Below are 20,673 nucleotides of genomic sequence, written 5' to 3' on the forward strand. Positions count from 1 at the left end.
GCTGCCCCTGGATCCCTGGCAGTGCCCTGGACACTGGGGCTGGGAGCACCTGGGACAGTGGGAGGTGTCCCTGCCATGGAGCAGGGCAGTGAAATGGGGTTTGAGATCCCTTCCCACCCAGAGCATTCCGGGATTCTGGGATCCCTGGTTACTTCCAGTTTCATATTTTCCAGTTCCTCCCTGCTCTCCTTCCTTTTTCTCACAGTTTTATCTCCATCACTCCTGGTCAGCAATTTTCCCAAAGCAGGAGGGTGAGTGGCTGTAGGGATGGGCCTGCATTTGAAGGAGCAGGGCTCCAGACACGGTGGATAAAGGCAGATTTTCCCACGTGGAATGCAAGGCAGGTCCGTGGCACCTCGGTGTTCATCCTGTCCCCCTCTGCAGAGCACTGCTGTTCTTTGAGGGAGAAACAAGGAGGGATTGAGCAAAGCCTCCCTAAATCCCGAGCAGCAAAGCCAGCTGGAGGCGAGGCAGCCCTGTCAGAGCCCGGGCTCCCCCTGCCCCTGACAGAGAGGAGAAGGGCTCTGCTGGAGTGCCAGTGCTCCAAACCTGCATTTCCAGGCTGCAAATCCTCAACTGACAGGAATTATTATCGGATTTCCAGGGCTTTGCCTGTGTGCAAAGGGCGAACTCTTCAAGTGCTCCCTCTCCTGTTACAGATGGCTTTAAAGCTGGAAGTTTTAGCAAGAAGTTTCTGGCTTGTTTCTTTTGTCTTGCTAACTCCCAGGCAGGGAGCAGTATTGCTGGGGAGGGTGTTGCTGTGGTTTTCCCCCAGCTCCCCCCAGAGCAGAGCAATTGTGCACTCTGCTCTCTGGCAGAGGAGCTGCTCTGCCCCTGCTCCCCCTCCCCACCGAGGGGCTGCTCCAGTATTCACCACCTCCTGGGAAGGATCTCAAACTGCCCTTTCCTGGCTCTGCAGCTCCAGTGCCATTGGCAGGGGCTCCCCAGCCTGGCAGTGACCCCCTTCCCCAGCTGCTTTGGCACAGGGGCTGTTTTCTCCTGGGTCAGGAATCCTGGAATGGTTTGGGTTGGGACCTCAGAGCCCACCCAGGGCCATGGCAGGGACACCTCCCACTGTCCCAGGGAGCTCCAAGCCCTGTCCAGCCTGGCCTGGGGCACTGCCAGGGATCCAGGGGCAGCCCCAGCTCCTGTGGAAGGCTCCTTTGGAGGAAGCTCTGGTCAGCTGGAGGCAGGGATGAGCAATGTTCCCTGGAAAACACCCAAAACCTGCCCTACCTGGGCCGTGGGATGGCTCAGGTGGCCTCGGGCTCCTCCACCAGCCCTTCCTGAGAGCAGTGACATTCATGGGGCACTGCTGATGGCCTGGCTGGGTCACTCCTCCTGCAGCCTCAGGGAGCTGAGGGTTTTTATGAGGATTTGATAAGAATTTCATGGCCCGCTGGTTATCCCGGAGGGATTGTTCAGCTGATGAAGGCATAGCTTGTCATTAAATCAATGGTGCCTGCTATCAAACACGGGGATTAATTAACAGTTTAAAGGCAGCAGAGCACCAATGGACACGGCTGGGTGGGATTCCTCCCTTTGCCTTTGGATCAGCAATAAAACCACCCCAAACCACAGCCCTGTGTGAAAAAGGCCACGTCCTCCGGGCTCATTATGGGGGTTTTGGCCTTTTCTTTTGAACAGGACTTGTCTAGCAGCCTCGGGAGGTTTGGTATCAGCTCCAGCTCAGTGACATCCAGGGCCAGAGCCATTGCTTTGGGTGAGGTGACATTACCCTGCAGCTGGGGCCTGCTGAGGGACCCTCCTCAGAAAGGGCCGTGTCAGACCTTTGAGCATCCCTTCAGGAACAATTAAAGGCATTCCTAGAAATCCTCAGGCCTTCTTGAAATCCTTTAAAGAATTCTCTTTAAAATAGGCTTGTCAGGAGAAGAATACTCCAGCTAAGAGGGTCAAATAATTGGGGCTTTGTGAAGGAACTGAGGGACAAGAGTGAGATCAAAATCTTAGTGAGATACAAACCAAAACTGCCCAAAAGCATTGCAGAGAAACGAGCAGGATCTTTCTCTTTTTGACAATTTTATGATAAATGGGAAGCATTTCTTGCTTTTCAATAAAAGCAGATGAACTCATTAATAACTCATAGAATGCAATGAAAATGAGAGTTTTTAATGCAGGCTGAGCTTATTCCCACAGACACCAGTTCATTTTTACCTGAGAAATGTTGCACTTTGAATGAGCAGAGTGTGGATCTCAGGAGACAGAGCTCCAGAGTGTGGATCTCAGGATGTCAGAGCTCCAATTATCAGAGCCAGCCCAACGTTTTCCCCTCTTTCCAGAGCCAGCCAAGCCCAGGCTGGTGCAGATGCACCAATAATTCCCCCCTTGATGGCCACCACATGGCAGCTCTGCCTTGTCCCCACTGCCCTGGTGGGTTTTTCCCAAAGGCACGGTTATTAACAGCCAATTAAAGGCTTTCAGGCTGGGAAAACACTTCCAGCAAGGCTTTTAAACCCTCAGACCTATAATTTCCAGCACCTGTGGCGGTGGCTGCTGTGAGAGGCTGTGCTGCTGTAATGATGGCCCTGAACTTTTTTGGGGTTTGTGATGTGGTGAGCGCCTTGTGAGGGGCCCAAACCCGTTAATTGGCCTTGGAGAGGCTGGGAGCACAGCTGGGAGCAGGGAGCAGCTCCAGTGAGGGACACCCAACACGCCCTGCCAGGTGGGAACAGCAGGGGAGGGCTGGGGAAGGGCCTGTGCCCCGTGTCAGGTGGGGACAGATGTGCTCTGGAACAATTCCAGTGGGTTCCAGTTGAGCTGGGTCGGTGTTCCTGGGACAATTCCCAGTGGGTTCCAGTGTTCCTGGAGCTGGGTCAGTGTCACTGGGACAATTCCCAGTGGGTTCCAGTTGAGCTGGGTCAGTGTCACTGGGACAATTCCCAGTGGGTTCCAGTTGAGCTGGGTCAGTGTCACTGGGACAATTCCCAGTGGGTTCCAGCTGAGCTGGGTCAGTGTCACTGGGACAATTCCCAGTGGGTTCCATTGAGCTGGGTCAGTGTTCCTGGCTGTGAACAATTCCCAGTGGGTTCCATTGAGCTGAGTCAGTGTTCCTGGCTGTGAACAATTCCCAGTGGGTTCTAGCTGAGCTGGGTCAGTGTCACTGGGACAATTCCCAGTGGGTTCCAGTGTTCCTGGAGCTGGGTCAGTGTCACTGGGACAATTCCCAGTGGGTTCCAGTGTTCCTGGAGCTGGGTCAGTGTCACTGGGACAATTCCCAGTGGGTTCCAGTGTTCCTGGAGCTGGGTCAGTGTCACTGGGACAATTCCCAGTGGGTTCCAGTGTTCCTGGAGCTGGGTCGGTGTCACTGGGACAATTCCCAGTGGGTTCTAGCTGAGCTGGGTCAGTGTCACTGGGACAATTCCCAGTGGGTTCCAGCTGAGCTGGGTCAGTGTTCCTGGGACAATTCCTGATGGGTTCCAGTGTTCCTGGAGCTGGGTCAGTGTCACTGGGACAATTCCCAGTGGGTTCCAGTGTTCCTGGAGCTGGGTCAGTGTCACTGGGACAATTCCCAGTGGGTTCCAGATGAGCTGGGTCAGTGTCACTGGGACAATTCCCAGTGGGTTCCAGATGAGCTGGGTCAGTGTCGCTGGGACAATTCCAGTGGGTTCCAGATGAGCTGGGTCAGTGTCACTGGGACAATTCCAGTGGGTTCCAGATGAGCTGGGTCAGTGTCACTGGGACAATTCCAGTGGGTTCCAGCTGAGCTGGGCCAGTGTTCCTGGGACAATTCCAGTGGGTTCCAGTGTTCCATTGAGCTGGGTCAGTGTCACTGGGACAATTCCCAGTGGGTTCCAGCTGAGCTGGGTCAGTGTCACTGGGACAATTCCAGTGGGTTCCAGCTGAGCTGGGCCAGTGTTCCTGGCTGTGAGCTGTTCCCAGTGGGTTCCAGGGCACGGAGCAGGCTGGACACCAATGTTTCTGTTTGTCTCTCTGTCCTCTCCCAGCAGGGAGGTCTCTGCCTGTCCTGGGAATCACTCAGGGACTGTCCTTGTTCCTGTGTGACACCCAGATCCCATTCCTCTGGGTCCTGTGGCCAAGGGGAGCTGGTAATGATTGGATCCAGTTAATGACAGGCTGGGATCAGCTGCTCCAGGAGTGGCTTTGCTCCCTGCAGCTGGCCCTGGGCTGTCTTTGCTCCACTCTGCAGACCATCAGCACTCGGGGATGCTGAGCTTTGAAGGCAGGAATGGTGCAGTGCTGGGCTGGTTGGGTTGGAGGGGATTTACAGCTCATGCTGTCCACCCTGCCATGGCAGGAACACCTCCCCTGTCCCAGGGTGCTCCAAGGCCTGCCCAGCCTGGCCTGGGACACTGCCAGGGGCAGCCACAGCTGCCCTGTCCTGTGACATCCATCTGCTCTGGTTTGTCTCGGGGCTGTTGAGCTTCTCTGTGGAGCTGGGTCAGGAGAGAGCCTCTGGCCAGCTCCAGGAGCCTGGGGGGTTTCAGCTCCCCTTGGAGCTGGGTGTGTTAAACTCTCAGGCTGCCGTGCCGATGTCGGGCTCCAGGAGCTGTGTGCTCAGCCTGCAGTAATTTCCTCCTGTGGTTGTTTCCTTCCAGCCAAGCCCTTTGAGAGTGGGCAGTACCTGGACATCTATGGAATTACCAGAGACCAGGCTGGGGAGTACGAGTGCAGCGCAGAGAACGACGTCTCGGTCCCGGACGTGAGAAAAGTCAAAGTCACAGTAAACTGTAAGTGCTGTCCTTTGTTATTCCCTCAGCGTGGTGGAGAAGGAGAGGCTGCAGCAGCAGACTGGAGCTGCTGGCTCGGTCACAGTGGCTGAGGGGGCTGTGCTCTGTGGTGGCCTCCTGGGTGTCACCAAGCGAGCTGGAGGTGCAGGCTCTCGTTCTCTGCTGGTGGCTGCTGTGTGTGTTGGGCTGAGCCCTCCCTGGTTCCTCTTGTTGTGCTGGTGCCCTAAGTGATGTGAGGAGGGGAGAAGCTCTGCTTGGGTCCTTGGATGGGGCCTGACCTCCCTGGAGTGTGAGCTGCTCCCCGAGGAGGCAGCTGGGTGCTCCTGCTGCAGGCAGAGGGACGCTGCTCTGGGGACCCTGCTGGGGGCTGGTGACACCAGCAGCTCTGACCTGCTGGGACCTCCTCACCAGGGAGGTGCTCTCAGCTTGGGCCTGAGTCTGACCTAGCACTCAGCGTGATGTGAAATGTTCTTCCTCCCTCCATCATGTGGGAAATCTCAGGCAAGGCAATGTGAAGAACTGGTCTGCTTCACTCTGGCAGTTTTCTTTGCTTAACCTCAATTACCCAGTGTGAGATCTGTTTCTGGTTTTGGAGTGGCTGTGGCAGCTTTACTGGTCACAAATATGAGATGCCAGCCTTGTGTCTCCCCCAGAGGCCTTGTCCCAGCTGCTGTGGGCAGCAAAGCCCCCCATCCCCTGTCACCTGGGGCATTCCCTGCTGCCCAGACTACTCTCATTCTCGTGGGGCCAGGGCTCCTGGGGCACAGGGGACAGTGCAGTGGCCCTTCTGGAGGGGCTGGATGGTGCTCCAGGGCTCCTGGGGCACAGGGGACACTGCAGTGGCCTTTCTGGAGGAGCTGGATGGTGCTCCATGGCTCCTGGGGCACAGGGGACACTGCAGTGGCACTTTATTTCCACAACAAACCGGTAAGAGCACGGCTCTCTCCCCAGAAATTCCATCCTTTTATTTGGTGCCTGTGGATGTGGGTCAGTGGTGGCTTTGGCAGTGCTGGGGGAAGCTTGGACTTGATGTCTTGGGGGCTTTTCCAGCCTAAATGATTATTTGAGTTCTTTTTCTCTCACCCACTCCTGGTGCCAGTCCATGGTTGTGCTCCTGGTGCCATTCCATGATGGTGCTCCTGGTGCCAGTCCATTATTGTGTTCCTGGTGCCCTTCCCTGACTATTCCTGGTGCCATTCCAAGGCACCATTCTTGGTTCCATTCCATGGTTGTGCTCTGGTGCCATTCCATGGTGGTGCTCCTGGTGCCAGTCCATGGCTGTGCTCCTGGTGCCATTCCATGGTTATGCTCCTGGTGCCCTTCCATGATTGTATTCCTGGTGCCCTTCCCTGACTATTCCTGGTGCCATTCCAAGGCTCCATTCTTGGTTCCATTCCATGGTTGTGCTCTGGTGCCATTCCATGGTGGTGCTCCTGGTGCCCTTCCATGACTATTCCTGGTGCCCTTCCATGACTATTCCTGGTGCCATTCCATGACTGTGTTCCTGGTGCCATCCCAGGGCTCTGCTCCTGGTGCCAGTCCATGGTTGTGCTTTTGGTGCCCTTCCATGACTATTCCTGGTGCCATTCCATGACTATTCCTGGTGCCAGTCCATGGCTGTGCTCCTGGTGCCCTTCCATGACTATTCCTGGTGCCAGTCCATGGCTGTGCTCCTGGTGCCCTTCCCTTACTATTCCTGGTGCCATTCCATGGCTGTGCTCCTGGTGCCAGTCCATTATTGTGTTCCTGGTGCCAGTCCATGGCTGTGCTCCTGGTGCCCTTCCATGACTATTCCTGGTGCCAGTCCATGGCTGTGCTCCTGGTGCCCTTCCCTTACTATTCCTGGTGCCATTCCATGGCTGTGCTCCTGGTGCCAGTCCATTATTGTGTTCCTGGTGCCAGTCCATGGCTGTGCTCCTGGTGCCAGTCCATTATTGTGTTCCTGGTGCTAGTCCATGGCTGTGCTCCTGGTGCCCTTCCATGACTATTCCTGGTGCCATTCCATGATTGTATTCCTGGTGCCACCCCAGGGCCCCACTCCTGGTGCAGGGAGGTGTTGGCACGTGGATGCTCGTGGCATGGAGAGGCTGTTCAGTCCCCCAGGCAGGGACACAAAAATGACCAGGTTCAGCTGAGTCTGTGAAATTGAAGTTTCTGGGCTGGGCAGCTTCCAGCCCTGCCCAAACACAGAGCTCCTGGCACACGTGGTGGCTCTAATGACTGCCAGGGGGGTCAGTACACTGCTTGGTACACCAGCTGCATTTTCTACTCAATTTATGTCTGTCCTCCCTAATTTCCCTTGGAAAAAGGGAGGCCTGAGAATCTGCCTGAATCCCAAAAGGCTGGGGGGGCAGGAGAGGAGAGGAGAGGAGCCCCTGAAGCTGCTGGTTGGTGCTGAAGGAATGCTCCACCAAATCAAGTTAAAATAGATAAGACATAATCCAATTTCATTTCACAAGTAAATCCTATTAGCATTTTCCATTGCATTTTGCAAAGCAAATACTGATTTATAGATTATAATATTGAACCCTGCTTTGAGTGAACCAGTGTCTGGATTTAATGTGTCATCTGAAAGCTGGTCTGAAACTCTCCAGGTGCTACTGTCACTTTGCTCGTTCTCTCCTGCTCCATTACTGTCATGCTTGAAAAATATTAAAGGCAGCTGCTAAATCTAAGAATTTCCAGTAGAGCTGAGGCCACAGCGAGGGGATGAGGAATGGGATGTGTGCCTCAGGAAACTGGCATTTATTTGCATCTATTTCAAAGTGTCAGCTGTCTAAATAAATGGAAAATGTGGATTTAAAGTGGAGTGGCATTGCAGAATTCCCTTTTGCTAGGATAATCCCCGTTGAGGGTCAGTTTGCCTGTAATTGTGCCTTGGACAGCTCTGTTGCAGCTGGAGCTGTCAGACTCGACTGAATCAGGATCCGGTGGCTCTGGGGAGGGAAAGGACATTTTTGAACTCGTTCCTGGGTGGCTTTGTCCAGTTTTCAGACAACTTTTTCCACTTCCCTGGATGATTTTGGGGTGCTCACCTCTGGTTTTGTGTCCCCGAGCCGTGCCCAGGTGAGCAGGTGGGAGCAGAGCAGGAGCAGGGCTTGGCACACCCCGTGCCCACCCGAAGGCAGTGTGAGCCCAGCTCAGCTGGGCTGGGCCTGGGAGCTGTGCTCAGGGGGCTGCCCCAGCCCCTCCCTGGGGACCTGCTGGCCAAGCTCACCTCCTGCCTGTGCTGCAGGTGCCCTGACACCTCTGTCACAGCACTGCCAGGGGCTCTGCAGAGCCAGGGGCTGCCTGGCACTGCCTGCCTGGCAAAGCTTCCCCCAGGCTGTGCTGGCTGCCCAGCACTCACTCTGCAGCCCTGCACTTGCTTAGCTCAGCCTTTCAGAAAGTTTCTGACTCTCATTAGGTGGTTCAGTTCCAGCCAGTTGGGTTTATCCAGGTGTTCACTGCACTGCCCTTTCCCTGCCCTGAAACACAGGGCTGGGCTCACTGGGTTGGGGAAATCTTGTGTGTGGAATGACCCTGTCCCAGAGCTTGGAAACGCTCTCAGGAAAAGGGTGACCCTGTGCAGGGCTCAGGGCTGGACCCTGGTCCCCATGGATCCCCCCAGCTCAGCAGAGTCTGTGATTTAACCCTTTCCTTCTCATGCACGTGGTTTGTGTCGCGTTATTCCCAACATTATCAGGTTTTCCTGTGCCTCTGGAGCCTGGGTCTGTGTGCTGGGAGCAGGTTCCACATTCCCTGGGACCCTGGGAGGACACCCCAGCCCTTCCAGGAGCTCTCAGCCAGCCCAGGGGGGTCTGGGGGGTCTGGTCCAGAGGCAGATCCTGTGCCCTTCCCCTGGCATGCTATGATCAGGAATTTCTCTGGGATGGTTGGATCAGGAATTTGTCTGGGATGGTTGGATCAGGAATTTCTCTGGGATGGTTGGATCAGGAATTTCTCTGGGATGCTTGGATCAGGAATTTCTCTGGGATGGTTGGATCAGGAATTTCTCTGGGATGCTTGGATCAGGAATTTCTCTGGGATGCTTGGGTCAGGAATTTCTCTGGGATGCTTGGATCAGGAATTTCTCTGGGATGGTTGGATCAGGAATTTCTCTGGGATGCTTGGATCAGGAATTTCTCTGGGATGCTATGAACAGGAATTTCTCTGGGATGCTTTGAACAGGAATTTCTCTGGGATGCTTTGAACAGGAATTTCTCTGGGATGCTTTGAACAGGAGTTTCTCTGGGATGCTTGGATCAGGAATTTCTCTGGGATGCTATGAACAGGAATTTCTCTGGGATGCTTTGAACAGGAATTTCTCTGGGATGCTTTGAACAGGAATTTCTCTGGGATGCTTTGAACAGGAGTTTCTCTGGGATGCTTGGATCAGGAATTTCTCTGGGATGCTTTGAACAGGAATTTCTCTGGGATGGTTGGATCAGGAATTTCTCTGGGATGCTTTGAACAGGAATTTCTCTGGGATGCTTTGAACAGGAATTTCTCTGGGATGCTTGGATCAGGAATTTCTCTGGGATGCTATGAACAGGAATTTCTCTGGGATGGTTGGATCAGGAATTTCTCTGGGATGCTATGAACAGGAATTTCTCTGGGATGGTTGGGTCAGGAATTTCTCTGGGATGCTTGGATCAGGAATTTCTCTGGGATGCTTGGATCAGGAATTTCTCTGGGATGGTTGGGTCAGGAATTTCTCTGGGATGCTTGGGTCAGGAATTTCTCTGGGATGCTTGGATCAGGAATTTCTCTGGGATGGTTGGATAAGGCATTTCTGGCAGTGGGGTTTTTCTGGTGCAGGGATGTGTGAGCTCCTGTTAGGAATTTTAAGTGGGGTGTTTGTTTTCGCTTGGCCAGGCCGGGCTGTGCTGAACAGCTCCCCTCATTAGCATTTCTCCCCTCATTAGCATTTCTCCCCTCATTAGCATTTCTTCGAAGGCTCCTCGCTGTTGCTATGGTGCTTTGCATAACATTATGGATAATGCTCCGATTTTACTTTGAAATCAGACATCCTGTACAAGCCACGCCGGCCTAATTAAATCTGTAACCTTAAATCTCCTGGGGAAAAACCCGGCAGGACCTGGGGGCTCGCTGGGCTGCCAGTCCCTTGGACATGTCACCGAGCCTTTTCCCAGGAGCTGTGACCCATTCCTGACCCAGGATCAGCATTTCCTGGCCAAGGTCTTGGGTTTGGATTCAAGAAGAAAAATTGCCTCGCTTAAATTATTAAGTAGGAAGGCAAAGCCCACATATTTTCTGGAGGCCTCAGTCCTCCTCTGCTTTGGCACCAAGTACAAAAGTGCTCAGAGCAATTTAATTTTAATTTCCACTTTCCTCTAATGAAAGAGAGGGGAGGAGGGGGCTCCTCTCGAAGCAGAAATCAAGAACTCTGATTCTTTCTGGTTTTAACAGCTCCTGATTTGCAGCTCCACCTTTCCACCCCAAAGTTTGGGGGTTGGGGTTAAGGTCAGCCCTGGCTTTGGGAGCCAAGCTTCCCTGCCAGGGGTTTTGCTGCTTCCCCAGGTGTTGGGCAGCATTCCAAAGGGATTCCAAGTGGCACTGGGGACTCCTGGCACTCTGGCTCCTGGCTGGCTCTCTCCAGGGAGCCGTGGGGTCCCGTGCCCGTGGGGTTTGCAGGACTCTGCTCTGGGATGTGTGGGTGCTGTTGGTGCTGCTGGGCACCAGCCCTGCCCCTGCCCGTGCCAGCTGTGCCAGGGCTGGGCTCCAGCCTGCCCCGTGTGCCCCACAAGTTCTGATGGGCTGTGGGAAGGCAGCTCTGCTCCCCTTCGGTCTGGGGCTCCTTTCCCAGCTGCTGCAGCCATGGGGAATGCAGTGTCCTCCCTTCTGCTCTTCCCACCCAAAAACATCTGCAGGAGAGCACAGCTGGAGCTGGGCTGCTGCTGAGTGGGGACAGGGCTCCTGCTCCCTGGCACGAGCTGGGGACAGGGGTGGCTTCTGCAGGGGACAGTGGCACTGTGCCCAGGCTGGAAGGGCTCTGGCTGTGCAGGTTTATCTGGAGGGGCTCTGGCTGTGCAGGTTTTTCTGGAGGGCTCTGGCTGTGCAGGTTCTCCTGGAAGGGCTCTGGCTGTGCAGGTTTTTCTGGAAGGGCTCTGGCTGTGCAGGTTTTTCTGGAGGGCTCTGGCTGTGCAGGTTTATCTGGAGGGCTGTGGCTGTGCAGGTTTTCTGGAGGGGCTCTGGCTGTGCAGGTTTTTCTGGAAGGGCTGTGGCTGTGCAGGTTCTCCTGGAAGGGCTCTGGCTGTGCAGGTTTATCTGGAGGGCTGTGGCTGTGCAGGTTCTCCTGGAAGGGCTCTGGCTGTGCAGGTTCTCCTGGAAGGGCTCTGGCTGTGCAGGTTTTTCTGGAAGGGCTCTGGCTGTGCAGGTTTTTCTGGAAGGGTGCTGGCTGTGCTGGTTTATCTGGAGGGGCTCTGGCTGTGCAGGTTTATCTGGAAGGACTCTGGCTGTGCAGGTTTTTCTGGAAGGGTGCTGGCTGTGCTGGTTTATCTGGAGGGCTGTGGCTGTGCAGGTTTTTCTGGGAGGGCTGTGGCTGTGCAGGTTTTTCTGGAAGGGCTCTGGTTGTGCAGGTTTTTCTGGAAGGGCTCTGGTTGTGCAGGTTTTTCTGGAGGGCTGTGGCTGTGCAGGTTTTTCTGGAGGGCTCTGGCTGTGCAGGTTCTCCTGGAAGGGCTCTGGCTGTGCAGGTTTATCTGGAAGGGCTCTGGCTGTGCAGGTTTTTCTGGAAGGGCTCTGGTTGTGCAGGTTTTTCTGGAGGGCTCTGGCTGTGCAGGTTTTTCTGGAGGGCTCTGGCTGTGCAGGTTTTTCTGAAGGGCTCTGGCTGTCCAGGTTCTCCTGGAAGGGCTCTGGCTGTGCAGGTTTTTTTTGGAGGGCTCTGGCTCTGGCTGTGCAGGTTTTTCTGGAAGGGCTCTGGCTGTGCAGGTTTTTCTGAAGGGCTCTGGCTGTGCAGGTTTTTCTGGAAGGGCTCTGGCTGTGCAGGTTTTTCTGGAGGGCTCTGGCTGTGCAGGTTTTTCTGAAGGGCTCTGGCTGTCCAGGTTCTCCTGGAAGGGCTCTGGCTGTGCAGGTTTTTCTGGAGGGCTCTGGCTGTGCAGGTTTTTCTGGAAGGGCTCTGGCTGTGCAGGTTTTTCTGAAGGGCTCTGGCTGTGCAGGTTCTCCTGGAAGGGCTCTGGCTCTGGCTGTGCAGGTTTTTCTGGAGGGCTCTGGCTGTGCAGGTTCTCCTGGAAGGGCTCTGGCTCTGGCTGTGCAGGTTTTTCTGGAAGGGCTCTGGCTGTGCAGGTTCTCCTGGAAGGGCTCTGGCTGTGCAGGTTTTTCTGGAGGGCTCTGGCTGTGCAGGTTTTTCTGGAAGGGCTCTGGCTGTGCAGGTTTTTCTGGAAGGGCTCTGGCTGTGCAGGTTCTCCTGGAAGGGCTCTGGCTCTGGCTGTGCAGGTTTTTCTGGAAGGGCTGTGGCTGTGCAGGTTCTCCTGGAAGGGCTCTGGCTGTGCAGGTTTTTCTGGAAGGGCTCTGGCTGTGCAGGTTTTTCTGGAAGGGCTCTGGCTGTGCAGGTTTTTCTGGAAGGGCTGTGGCTGTGCAGGTTTTTCTGGAAGGGCTCTGGCTGTGCAGGTTCTCCTGGAAGGGCTCTGGCTGTGCAGGTTTTTCTGGAGGGCTCTGGCTGTGCAGGTTTTTCTGGAAGGGCTCTGGCTGTGCAGGTTTTTCTGAAGGGCTCTGGCTGTGCAGGTTCTCCTGGAAGGGCTCTGGCTCTGGCTGTGCAGGTTTTTCTGGAGGGCTCTGGCTGTGCAGGTTCTCCTGGAAGGGCTCTGGCTCTGGCTGTGCAGGTTTTTCTGGAGGGCTCTGGCTGTGCAGGTTCTCCTGGAAGGGCTCTGGCTGTGCAGGTTTTTCTGGAGGGCTCTGGCTGTGCAGGTTTTTCTGGAAGGGCTCTGGCTGTGCAGGTTTTTCTGGAAGGGCTCTGGCTGTGCAGGTTCTCCTGGAAGGGCTCTGGCTGTGCAGGTTTTTCTGGAAGGGCTGTGGCTGTGCAGGTTTTTCTGGAAGGGCTGTGGCTGTGCAGGTTTTTCTGGAAGGGCTCTGGCTGTGCAGGTTCTCCTGGAAAGGCTCTGGCTGTGCAGGATTTTCTGGAAGGTCTCTGGCTGTGCAGGTTCTCCTGGAAGGTCTCTGGCTGTGCAGGTTTTTCTGGAGGGCTCTGGCTGTGCAGGTTTATCTGGAGGGCTGTGGCTGTGCAGGTTTTTCTGGAGGGCTGTGGCTGTGCAGGTTTATCTGGAAGGGCTCTGGCTGTGCAGGTTTTTCTGGAAGGGCTCTGGCTGTGCAGGTTCTCCTGGAAGGGCTCTGGCTGTGCAGGTTTTTCTGGAAGGGCTGTGGCTGTGCAGGTTTTTCTGGAAGGGCTGTGGCTGTGCAGGTTTTTCTGGAAGGGCTCTGGCTGTGCAGGTTCTCCTGGAAAGGCTCTGGCTGTGCAGGATTTTCTGGAAGGTCTCTGGCTGTGCAGGTTCTCCTGGAAGGTCTCTGGCTGTGCAGGTTTTTCTGGAGGGCTCTGGCTGTGCAGGTTTATCTGGAGGGCTGTGGCTGTGCAGGTTTTTCTGGAGGGCTGTGGCTGTGCAGGTTTATCTGGAAGGGCTCTGGCTGTGCAGGTTTTTCTGGAAGGGCTCTGGCTGTGCAGGTTCTCCTGGAAGGGCTCTGGCTGTGCATGTTCTCCTGGAAGGGCTGTGGCTTTGGCTGTGCAGGTTTATCTGGACGGGCTGTGGCTGTGCAGGTTTTTCTGGAGGGCTTTGGCTCTGGCTGTGCAGGTTTTTTTTGGAGGGCTCTGGCTGTGCAGGTTTTTCTGGAGGGGCTCTGGCTGTGCAGGTTCTCCTGGAAGGGCTCTGGCTGTGCAGGTTTTTCTGGAGGGGCTCTGGCTGTGCAGGTTTATCTGGAAGGGCTGTGGCTGTGCAGGTTTTTCTGGAAGGGCTCTGGCTGTGCAGGTTCTCCTGGAAGGGCTCTGGCTGTGCAGGTTTTTCTGGAAGGTCTCTGGCTGTGCAGGTTCTCCTGGAAGGGCTCTGGCTCTGGCTGTGCAGGTTCTCTCAGCCCAGCCTGGCTCCTCCTGCTCCACAGTCCCCTGATTGTGCAGATGGGATCCTCTGCAGCTGCTCCAGCCCTGACAGCTCTCACACTGGAGATCCTGCTGCAGTTAGAGAGGCTGTGATGGAGGGGACACATTTCCTGCAGCACAGCCCACACAGCTGGGAGCACAGAATCACCAGGAGTTGTGTCTGTGGGCTCAGGGACTGAGGACTGGGCTGCCCACTGGGCTGAGGGAGGTGAGGGGGCAGCCCAGCCCTGGGGGAAATTCAGGATGTGGTTTAAATCAAGGCCAGCAGAGCTGGGTTTGGCTGCAGCCACCAGTCAAGGGCTGCCAGCAAAATATTTCAGGTGTAACCAGTGCAAATGACAGGTTTGGGTTGTTGGTTTTTTACATAAGATAAAAGTCTTTGGAGAATTTCTGCAATCCTATAAATGGGAGGGTTTGTTCAGGCACAATGTCATCAGTTGGGTTTGGTTTTTTTTTTTTTTTTTTTTTGCTTTTTGGGTTTTATCTTGTTATTTTCAGTCACCATTAGGACTAAATTGTTATTTAGCTCATTTGCAAGCTGGTCTCATCACTGAGGACCTATCTGAGCTGTGTGATGAGCTATCTCACAGCAACGCAGTGAGCAACAGCTCACACCAGTTCCACCAGAGCTGCTCTGACAGCTAGGGCCACCCCCACTGCCTGGGGAGGGGGATGCTGCTGCTCTGAAGGAAACATTTCCCTTCACTGCTGGGGAGGGGGCCTCCTGTGAAGCACTGGCTGTCATTTCATGTCCTCCAGGTGTTTTTGGTAACGTTTCAGGAGTCAGACCAAAACATTGCAGCTCAGTTGGAGACTGGAGTGCCCTTTGGCTCCTGAGTTCCTGCTGATTTCTTTGGGGGGGATGGTTTGTGCAGAGGTTCTGCCAGCTCCGGGTGGCTCCTGCAGATCCCTGCGGGTGTGGCAGGGCTGCTGCTGTCCCTGCTGGGCAGGGGGGCACTGTGCTGGCACTGCTCCTCTCAGGGGCTTGGCAGAGCCACAGGAGCTGCAGGGTCAGCTCTGAGATCTCCTGAAACACGAGGAGATGGTTTGCACCTTCCTGAGAAACCTCTGCTTGCTCTGCCAGGAGGGGGTGGTTGGGAGCCAGCGGTGCCAGGTGGGACAGGTGTGCAGGGACAGTGAGTGCTGCTGTCCCCAGGGTGACAGGTGTGACAGGACAGTGAGTGCTGCTGTCCCCAGGGTGCCAGGGGTGACAGGACAGTGAGTGCTGCTGTCCCCAGGGGTGACAGGACAGTGAGTGCTGCTGTCCCCAGGTGTGCAGGGACAGTGAGTGCTGCTGTCCCCAGGGTGCCAGGTGTGACAGGACAGTGAGTGCTGCTGTCCCCAGGGTGCCAGGTGTGCCAGGACAGTGAGTGCTGCTGTCCCCAGGTGTGCCAGGACAGTGAGTGCTGCTGTCCCCAGAGTGCCAGGACAGCAAGGGCTGCTGTCCCCAGGTGTGACAGGACAGTGAGTGCTGCTGTCCCCAGGTGTGACAGGACAGTGAGTGCTGCTGTCCCCAGAGTGCCAGGACAGTGAGTGCTGCTGTCCCCAGGTGTGCAGGGACAGTGAGTGCTGCTGTCCCCAGGGTGCCAGGTGTGACAGGACAGTGAGTGCTGCTGTCCCCAGGTGTGCCAGGACAGTGAGTGCTGCTGTCCCCAGGGTGCCAGGTGTGCAGGGACAGTGAGTGCTGCTGTCCCCAGAGTGCCAGGACAGCAAGGGCTGCTGTCCCCAGGTGTGACAGGACAGTGAGTGCTGCTGTCCCCAGGTGTGTCAGGACAGTGAGTGCTGCTGTCCCCAGGGTGCCAGGTGTGCCAAGACAGTGAGTGCTGCTGTCCCCAGAGTGCCAGGACAGTGAGTGCTGCTGTCCCCAGGGTGCCAGGTGTGACAGGACAGTGAGTGCTGCTGTCCCCTGGGGTGACAGGACAGTGAGTGCTGCTGTCCCCAGGGGTGACAGGACAGTGAGTGCTGCTGTCCCCAGGGTGACAGGACAGTGAGTGCTGCTGTCCCCAGGGGTGACAGGACAGTGAGTGCTGCTGTCCCCAGGGTGCCAGGGACAGTGAGTGCTGCTGTCCCCAGGTGTGACAGGACCTTTGATGCCTTGAGAGCACCACCATCTCCCTGGAACAGAGGCCAGGCAGTGTTAAAGGAACAAAGTAGGGATTTATTCAAAGGCCTTTGAAGGATGCACCTTGGGTAGTACAAGAGCCTGGCCAGGGCTCTACCCAAGGTGGACCCCGAGTCACAAGTTCTCACACTTTTATGACCCTACTTTTTTAACCCCACTATGAAATGGACCACACTTTTTTGGTCCCTTTCCATGTTGTGGTTCATTGTCCAACCCAGCTCCAGGTTCTGCAGTCCCACCCTCCCAGGCTGCTCCTCTCCATTCTCTGTTTTTTGCACTTTTGGGGCTGGAGCTGCAGCGGTGTCCTTGGCTCTGGGCTGGAGAAGGATTGCTCTGTGTGCCTGAGCTCTGAGGAGACCTTGCTGACATTGATATGGAGCTCAGAGCTGAGCACCAATGCAGGGCAGAGCCTGGGAAATGTGAGAGCTCAGACTTCAGCATCACCTTCAGGAGCAGGGCTCAGCCTGGCTGCTCCAGAGGAAGGAGCTGCTGCTCCAGCACAGCACAGCTCTGCTGCAAGGCCAGCCAGCAGCTCGGGCCACAGGAGCCTCCCCAGGCTCTCCCTGGCTCCAGCTGGGTGTGTGAGCCTCCTGCAAGGGCAGCCGGGGCAGGGCAGGTGTCAGGGATGTCCCCATGGAAAGGTGGCCAGGCCCTGGCAGAGGTTGCAGGGCCCATCCCTGGAGGGGCACCCAGAGCTCTGGGGACAGCGTGGGGCACAGCTGGGGCTCGCTGACCTTGGGGACCATTCCCCACCTGATTCTGTGAGATGGTGGGGCAGCCACCAGGCACTGCCCCAAAGTGGGTGGGAAATGCTGTCACCAGGGTATTGCTGGCTTTCCAAAGGCACCTTGTGAAGTTTTCAGGCCATTGTTGGTCAAAGTGTGGCACCAGCCCTGGTCTGTGGGCAGGACAATGCACAGAAGGGTGTTGGGGAGGTTTTATCCACTGCTCTGCTCTTGCTGGCCCTTTAAAGCCAAAGGAAGGTTCCAGTGGGACTCTGGACACCTCTGTCCATCCATACCTGCTGGAGCCCCTCTTGCCCCTCCTGGGGCAGCAGGAATGTGCTCCTCCCCAGGGATTTGGCCCTCGAAGGCTTGGTGTGCAGCCCCCTCACCCCAGAGGTGCTGAGGTCCCACCTGGGGTGGGTGTGGAGCCCCCAGCCCCAGGGGCTGAGCAGGAGCTCCCTGGCAGCCAGTCCTGCCTGCAGCAGGTGCCTCTTCCCTCTGCCAGCTCCTGGCCTCCAGGTGAGCCCACTTTACCCAGCAGTGAAAATACAGCCTGGGAAAATGGGAGCTTCAATGGAAATGAGTCATCTCCAAAGAGCTGCTGCGCTGGAAGCAGCAATTTGGAGCTGAGCTGTGTCAGACCCCGGGCTAGAGCCAAAATTAATGGAGAGCTCTCCAGCTTCCAGGAGTGCTGCCCTGCCCAGATCACTCTTCAGCAAAAAACAATTACTTAAACATTTCCTAATAGTCAACAGGCTGCAGAGCAGTATTTCTGCCTGGGATTGCATTGTCCCTGGCTGCTGTGGGGCCGGGCTGAGGCCTCCCTGTCCCCTGCAGAGCCTTGAGGGGATGGCCAGAGGGGTCTCAGTGCAGCTGCTGGGGCCACAAAGAGCCAGGTCTGAGCAGGGTCAGCCTAGTGCAGCTCTCCATCCCTTGATATTTTATTTTTTTGTGGGTTTTTAAATCCCAGTAATTGCAGTTTGAAACGGTTCTGCACTAGGAATGTGCTGTGATGACATTGTACAACCTGATTTTTCCTGGGGTTCAGGTACCTGCTGTGCTGGCAGAGGTGTGGTGGAGGCAGCAGATGGGGGCCACAGGAGCTTTGAGAAGTCCCCTCTTGCTTCTGTGGTTTAAAAGAAAGCTGTGCTGTGGATGCAAAAGGGAGGAAAGCCTCCAGCATCACTCCTCTGGCATCAGGACCCCTGAAGCTGCTTCTCCTCTGCTCTCCTCAGATAAAACCAAGGTGCTTTGAGGCTGGAGTGTGTCACCCTGATTTTTTAAAGATTTTCTAAGCTTTTTGATGTTGACATTCTTGTAGAGAACTTTCTCACACACTTTCTGGAAATAACTCATTGGTTTGCATTCTTTTATAGAAGAAGAGAAATCTGATGGGCTGTTGGTTTGTCCAGTGTCATTGGAGAGGTGGCACTGTCACCCTCCAACCCACTGTCACTTTTAAAAAACTGTAAATGTTGGAGTCCAAAACTAGACTTCCCTTTTTCTCTTCTCCTTGAGAACAGCAGTGTGCACCTGTGTTCTTTGGTGTCCTACAGCAACAGGAGTGACCTTTCCTGCAGCCCAGAGGTGCAGAGCAAGCCCAGCTCCGTGGTGGAAGGTGCTGCCCCAGGCAGGGCCAGGACCATGGCAGACCCCGTGGTTCTGGTTCTGATTGTGAGAGTCTCTGCTGGGCTGGAGAGTTCAGCTCACTTGGGGAAATTCCCTCCAGAATGCTCCATCCCCAGAGCAGTGGGAGATGTGGGATGTGTCAGCAGCCAGGTGTTCTCTGCTCCTGCAGGGCTGGCTGGGTGCCCAGAGGGGCTGGGGCAGGTGAGCTCAGGGCTGCTCCTCAGGCAGGATTTCCTGAGCAGGGAGCTCCAGGTCAGGCCAGCTCTGTGCCCAGGCGTGTGCTGGGACCTGCTGTCCCTTCCTGAGGAACGGGTGACACCCTTGGAGGGGAAGGGCTGTCCCTGGGACACAAAGCCATCCCCTGGGACAGCCTGGGGAGCCTGGTGTGCTCCTGGAGCCCAGCACTGCTAGAGGAGAATTTCTCACTTCCATTTTCAAATGTCAGCTTTATTTTCATTGCCCAGACTCCTCCCAGAGTGAAAGCTTTCAGCAGAGCCCCTGAGGCCGTGGCTGGGCTGTGCCACTGCCACCTCCCAGCAGAGCTGAGCCCTTCCCATCAGCTCTCATCTGCCAGCAGAGCTGGGGAGGGCCAGCCCAGCCCTCCCTCTGTGGAAACTGCACTTCCTTTTAATGGAGAGCAAGAGCTTGGAGACCCTTCATGGCTCCCTCTCATTCTTCATGAGCTCCATATGTACATCAGCTCCAACACTCTGTCAGGGAACAGGGGTTTTCAATCAAAAAGACTGTCAGGAAAGCTGATTCACTAACAAGAAAGCTGTCAAGCTGTGACAGCTGCTGTCTTTGCAACCCCAAACAATCTGTTCAGTGCTAGCTGTGACTTATGCTTGCATTGATTAGGGAGCAGTGACGAGTGCTGGCCCGGGCAGCAGTGCTGGGCTCACCTGGCTGCCCTGGGGATCAGATCCCAGCCCTGGGTGGGAGCCCTGTGCTGCACAGCAGCCCTGCCTCGGCCTCCCCAGCTCCTGCCCAGCGCCCTCTCCTTGTGCTGGTAGCTCAGGGTGGAGCTGGGGCTCCATTGCTGCTGGGAGCTCACCGAGGGCAGTTCTGAGATCCCCTCTGTGCTCAGTAATGATTTCAGTTTATACACAACGTGATCATCCACAGAAACCAGTCAAAAAAACTGGGCTGGGGCTTAATTATCCCAGCACCTCAGAGACCACAAGATTCCCACCCTGGGAAGGGAAGGTTTGGGAAGGTTTGGGAAGGTTTGGGAAGGTTTGGGAAGGTTTGGGAAGGGAAGGGAAGGGAAGGGAAGGGAAGGGAAGGGAAGGGAAGGGAAGGGAAGGGAAGGGAAGGGAAGGGAAGGGAAGGGAAGGGAAGGGAAGGGAAGGGAAGGGAAGGGAAGGGAAGGGAAGGGAAGGGAAGGGAAGGGAAGGGAAGGGAAGGGAAGGGAAGGGAAGGGAAGGGAAGGGAAGGGAAGGGAAGGGAAGGGAAGGGAAGGGAAGGGAAGGGAAGGGAAGGGAAGGGAAGGGAAGGGAAGGGAAGGGAAGGGAAGGGAAGGGAAGGGAAGGGAGGTGCTGCTGTCCAGGTGTCAGCACTCACACTGTCAGCCTCTAAAATGAAAAAAGAGCCAGAGCACCTTGACATCTCCCTCAAGCAAAGTCTCCCAGCTCTGTCTCACCATCCCCAAATCTGCTTTGCTGCAGCTCTGGCTGATTTCTGCAAGCCTGGCCCGTGACAGAGCTGGGCTGGAGCTGATTCCTCCTCCCTGCATGCATGCCAGGCAATCCCCTCCTGCAGCTCTGCTCAGCCAAATTCCCTCTCCCCCTGACCCTGGGGAGCTCCAGGGGTGCCTGGCCCTGCACCAGGAGGTTTGCTGTGGGTAAGCAGCTCCCTCTGGGAGCTCCTGGCTGGCTGTGACCCCGGGTGACAGGTGAGGGCAATAAATCCTGGCCTGGGGTGTGTGCTGGTGGCTGTGCTGCCTCTGGGGGTCACACTGCACTGGGGCACAGCCAGCCCCCCCCCACCGGGGTGTTTGGGCCAGGGGCTCTGTGCAGGGGGACCCCAGCATCCCGGGAAGGTGCCCCGGGGTGGTTTGTCCCTCTGCCTGCATTCCCCACCTACCCCCAGGGACTTGGCTCCTTGATCCAAACTTTCTTCCCTTGGAAAGCCACCAGCTTGCTGTAGTTCATCTTCTTCTCAGCTTTGCTGCCAGATCTCCTTAGTAATTCCTGGAATCCGTTGGAGTCCGTTGCCTTTACCTTCCCTGGAGGGAGGGAGGGAGCACAGAGGCAAAGCCTGGGGTGAGTCCCAGCCAGGCTGCGGGCCAGCTCTCCCTGCTGGTGGCACAGCTGTGTGGCAGTGTCCCTGTCCCTGTCCCTCGGTGCCACTCTGGGCTGCTGACACTCGTTTTCCCTGTCAGCCCCACCGCAGCAGCCAGGGCTG

General features: G+C 56.0%; 1 protein-coding gene across 2 annotated transcripts in view; it reads left to right on the top strand.

The window, feature by feature from the left end:
- The window catches only part of NEGR1 (neuronal growth regulator 1), a 196,562-nt gene that overhangs the window by 117,377 nt on the left and 58,512 nt on the right, over positions 1–20,673 (top strand). For both annotated transcript variants that reach the window (XM_059853533.1, XM_059853534.1), the window contains exon 4: positions 4,578–4,709. In XM_059853533.1, coding sequence (XP_059709516.1) covers positions 4,578–4,709 — 132 coding nt within the window. The remainder of the gene's footprint in view (positions 1–4,577; positions 4,710–20,673) is intronic.

The sequence above is a fragment of the Haemorhous mexicanus genome, chromosome 9 (assembly GCF_027477595.1).
Source record: "Haemorhous mexicanus isolate bHaeMex1 chromosome 9, bHaeMex1.pri, whole genome shotgun sequence".
Lineage (NCBI taxonomy): Eukaryota > Metazoa > Chordata > Aves > Passeriformes > Fringillidae > Haemorhous > Haemorhous mexicanus.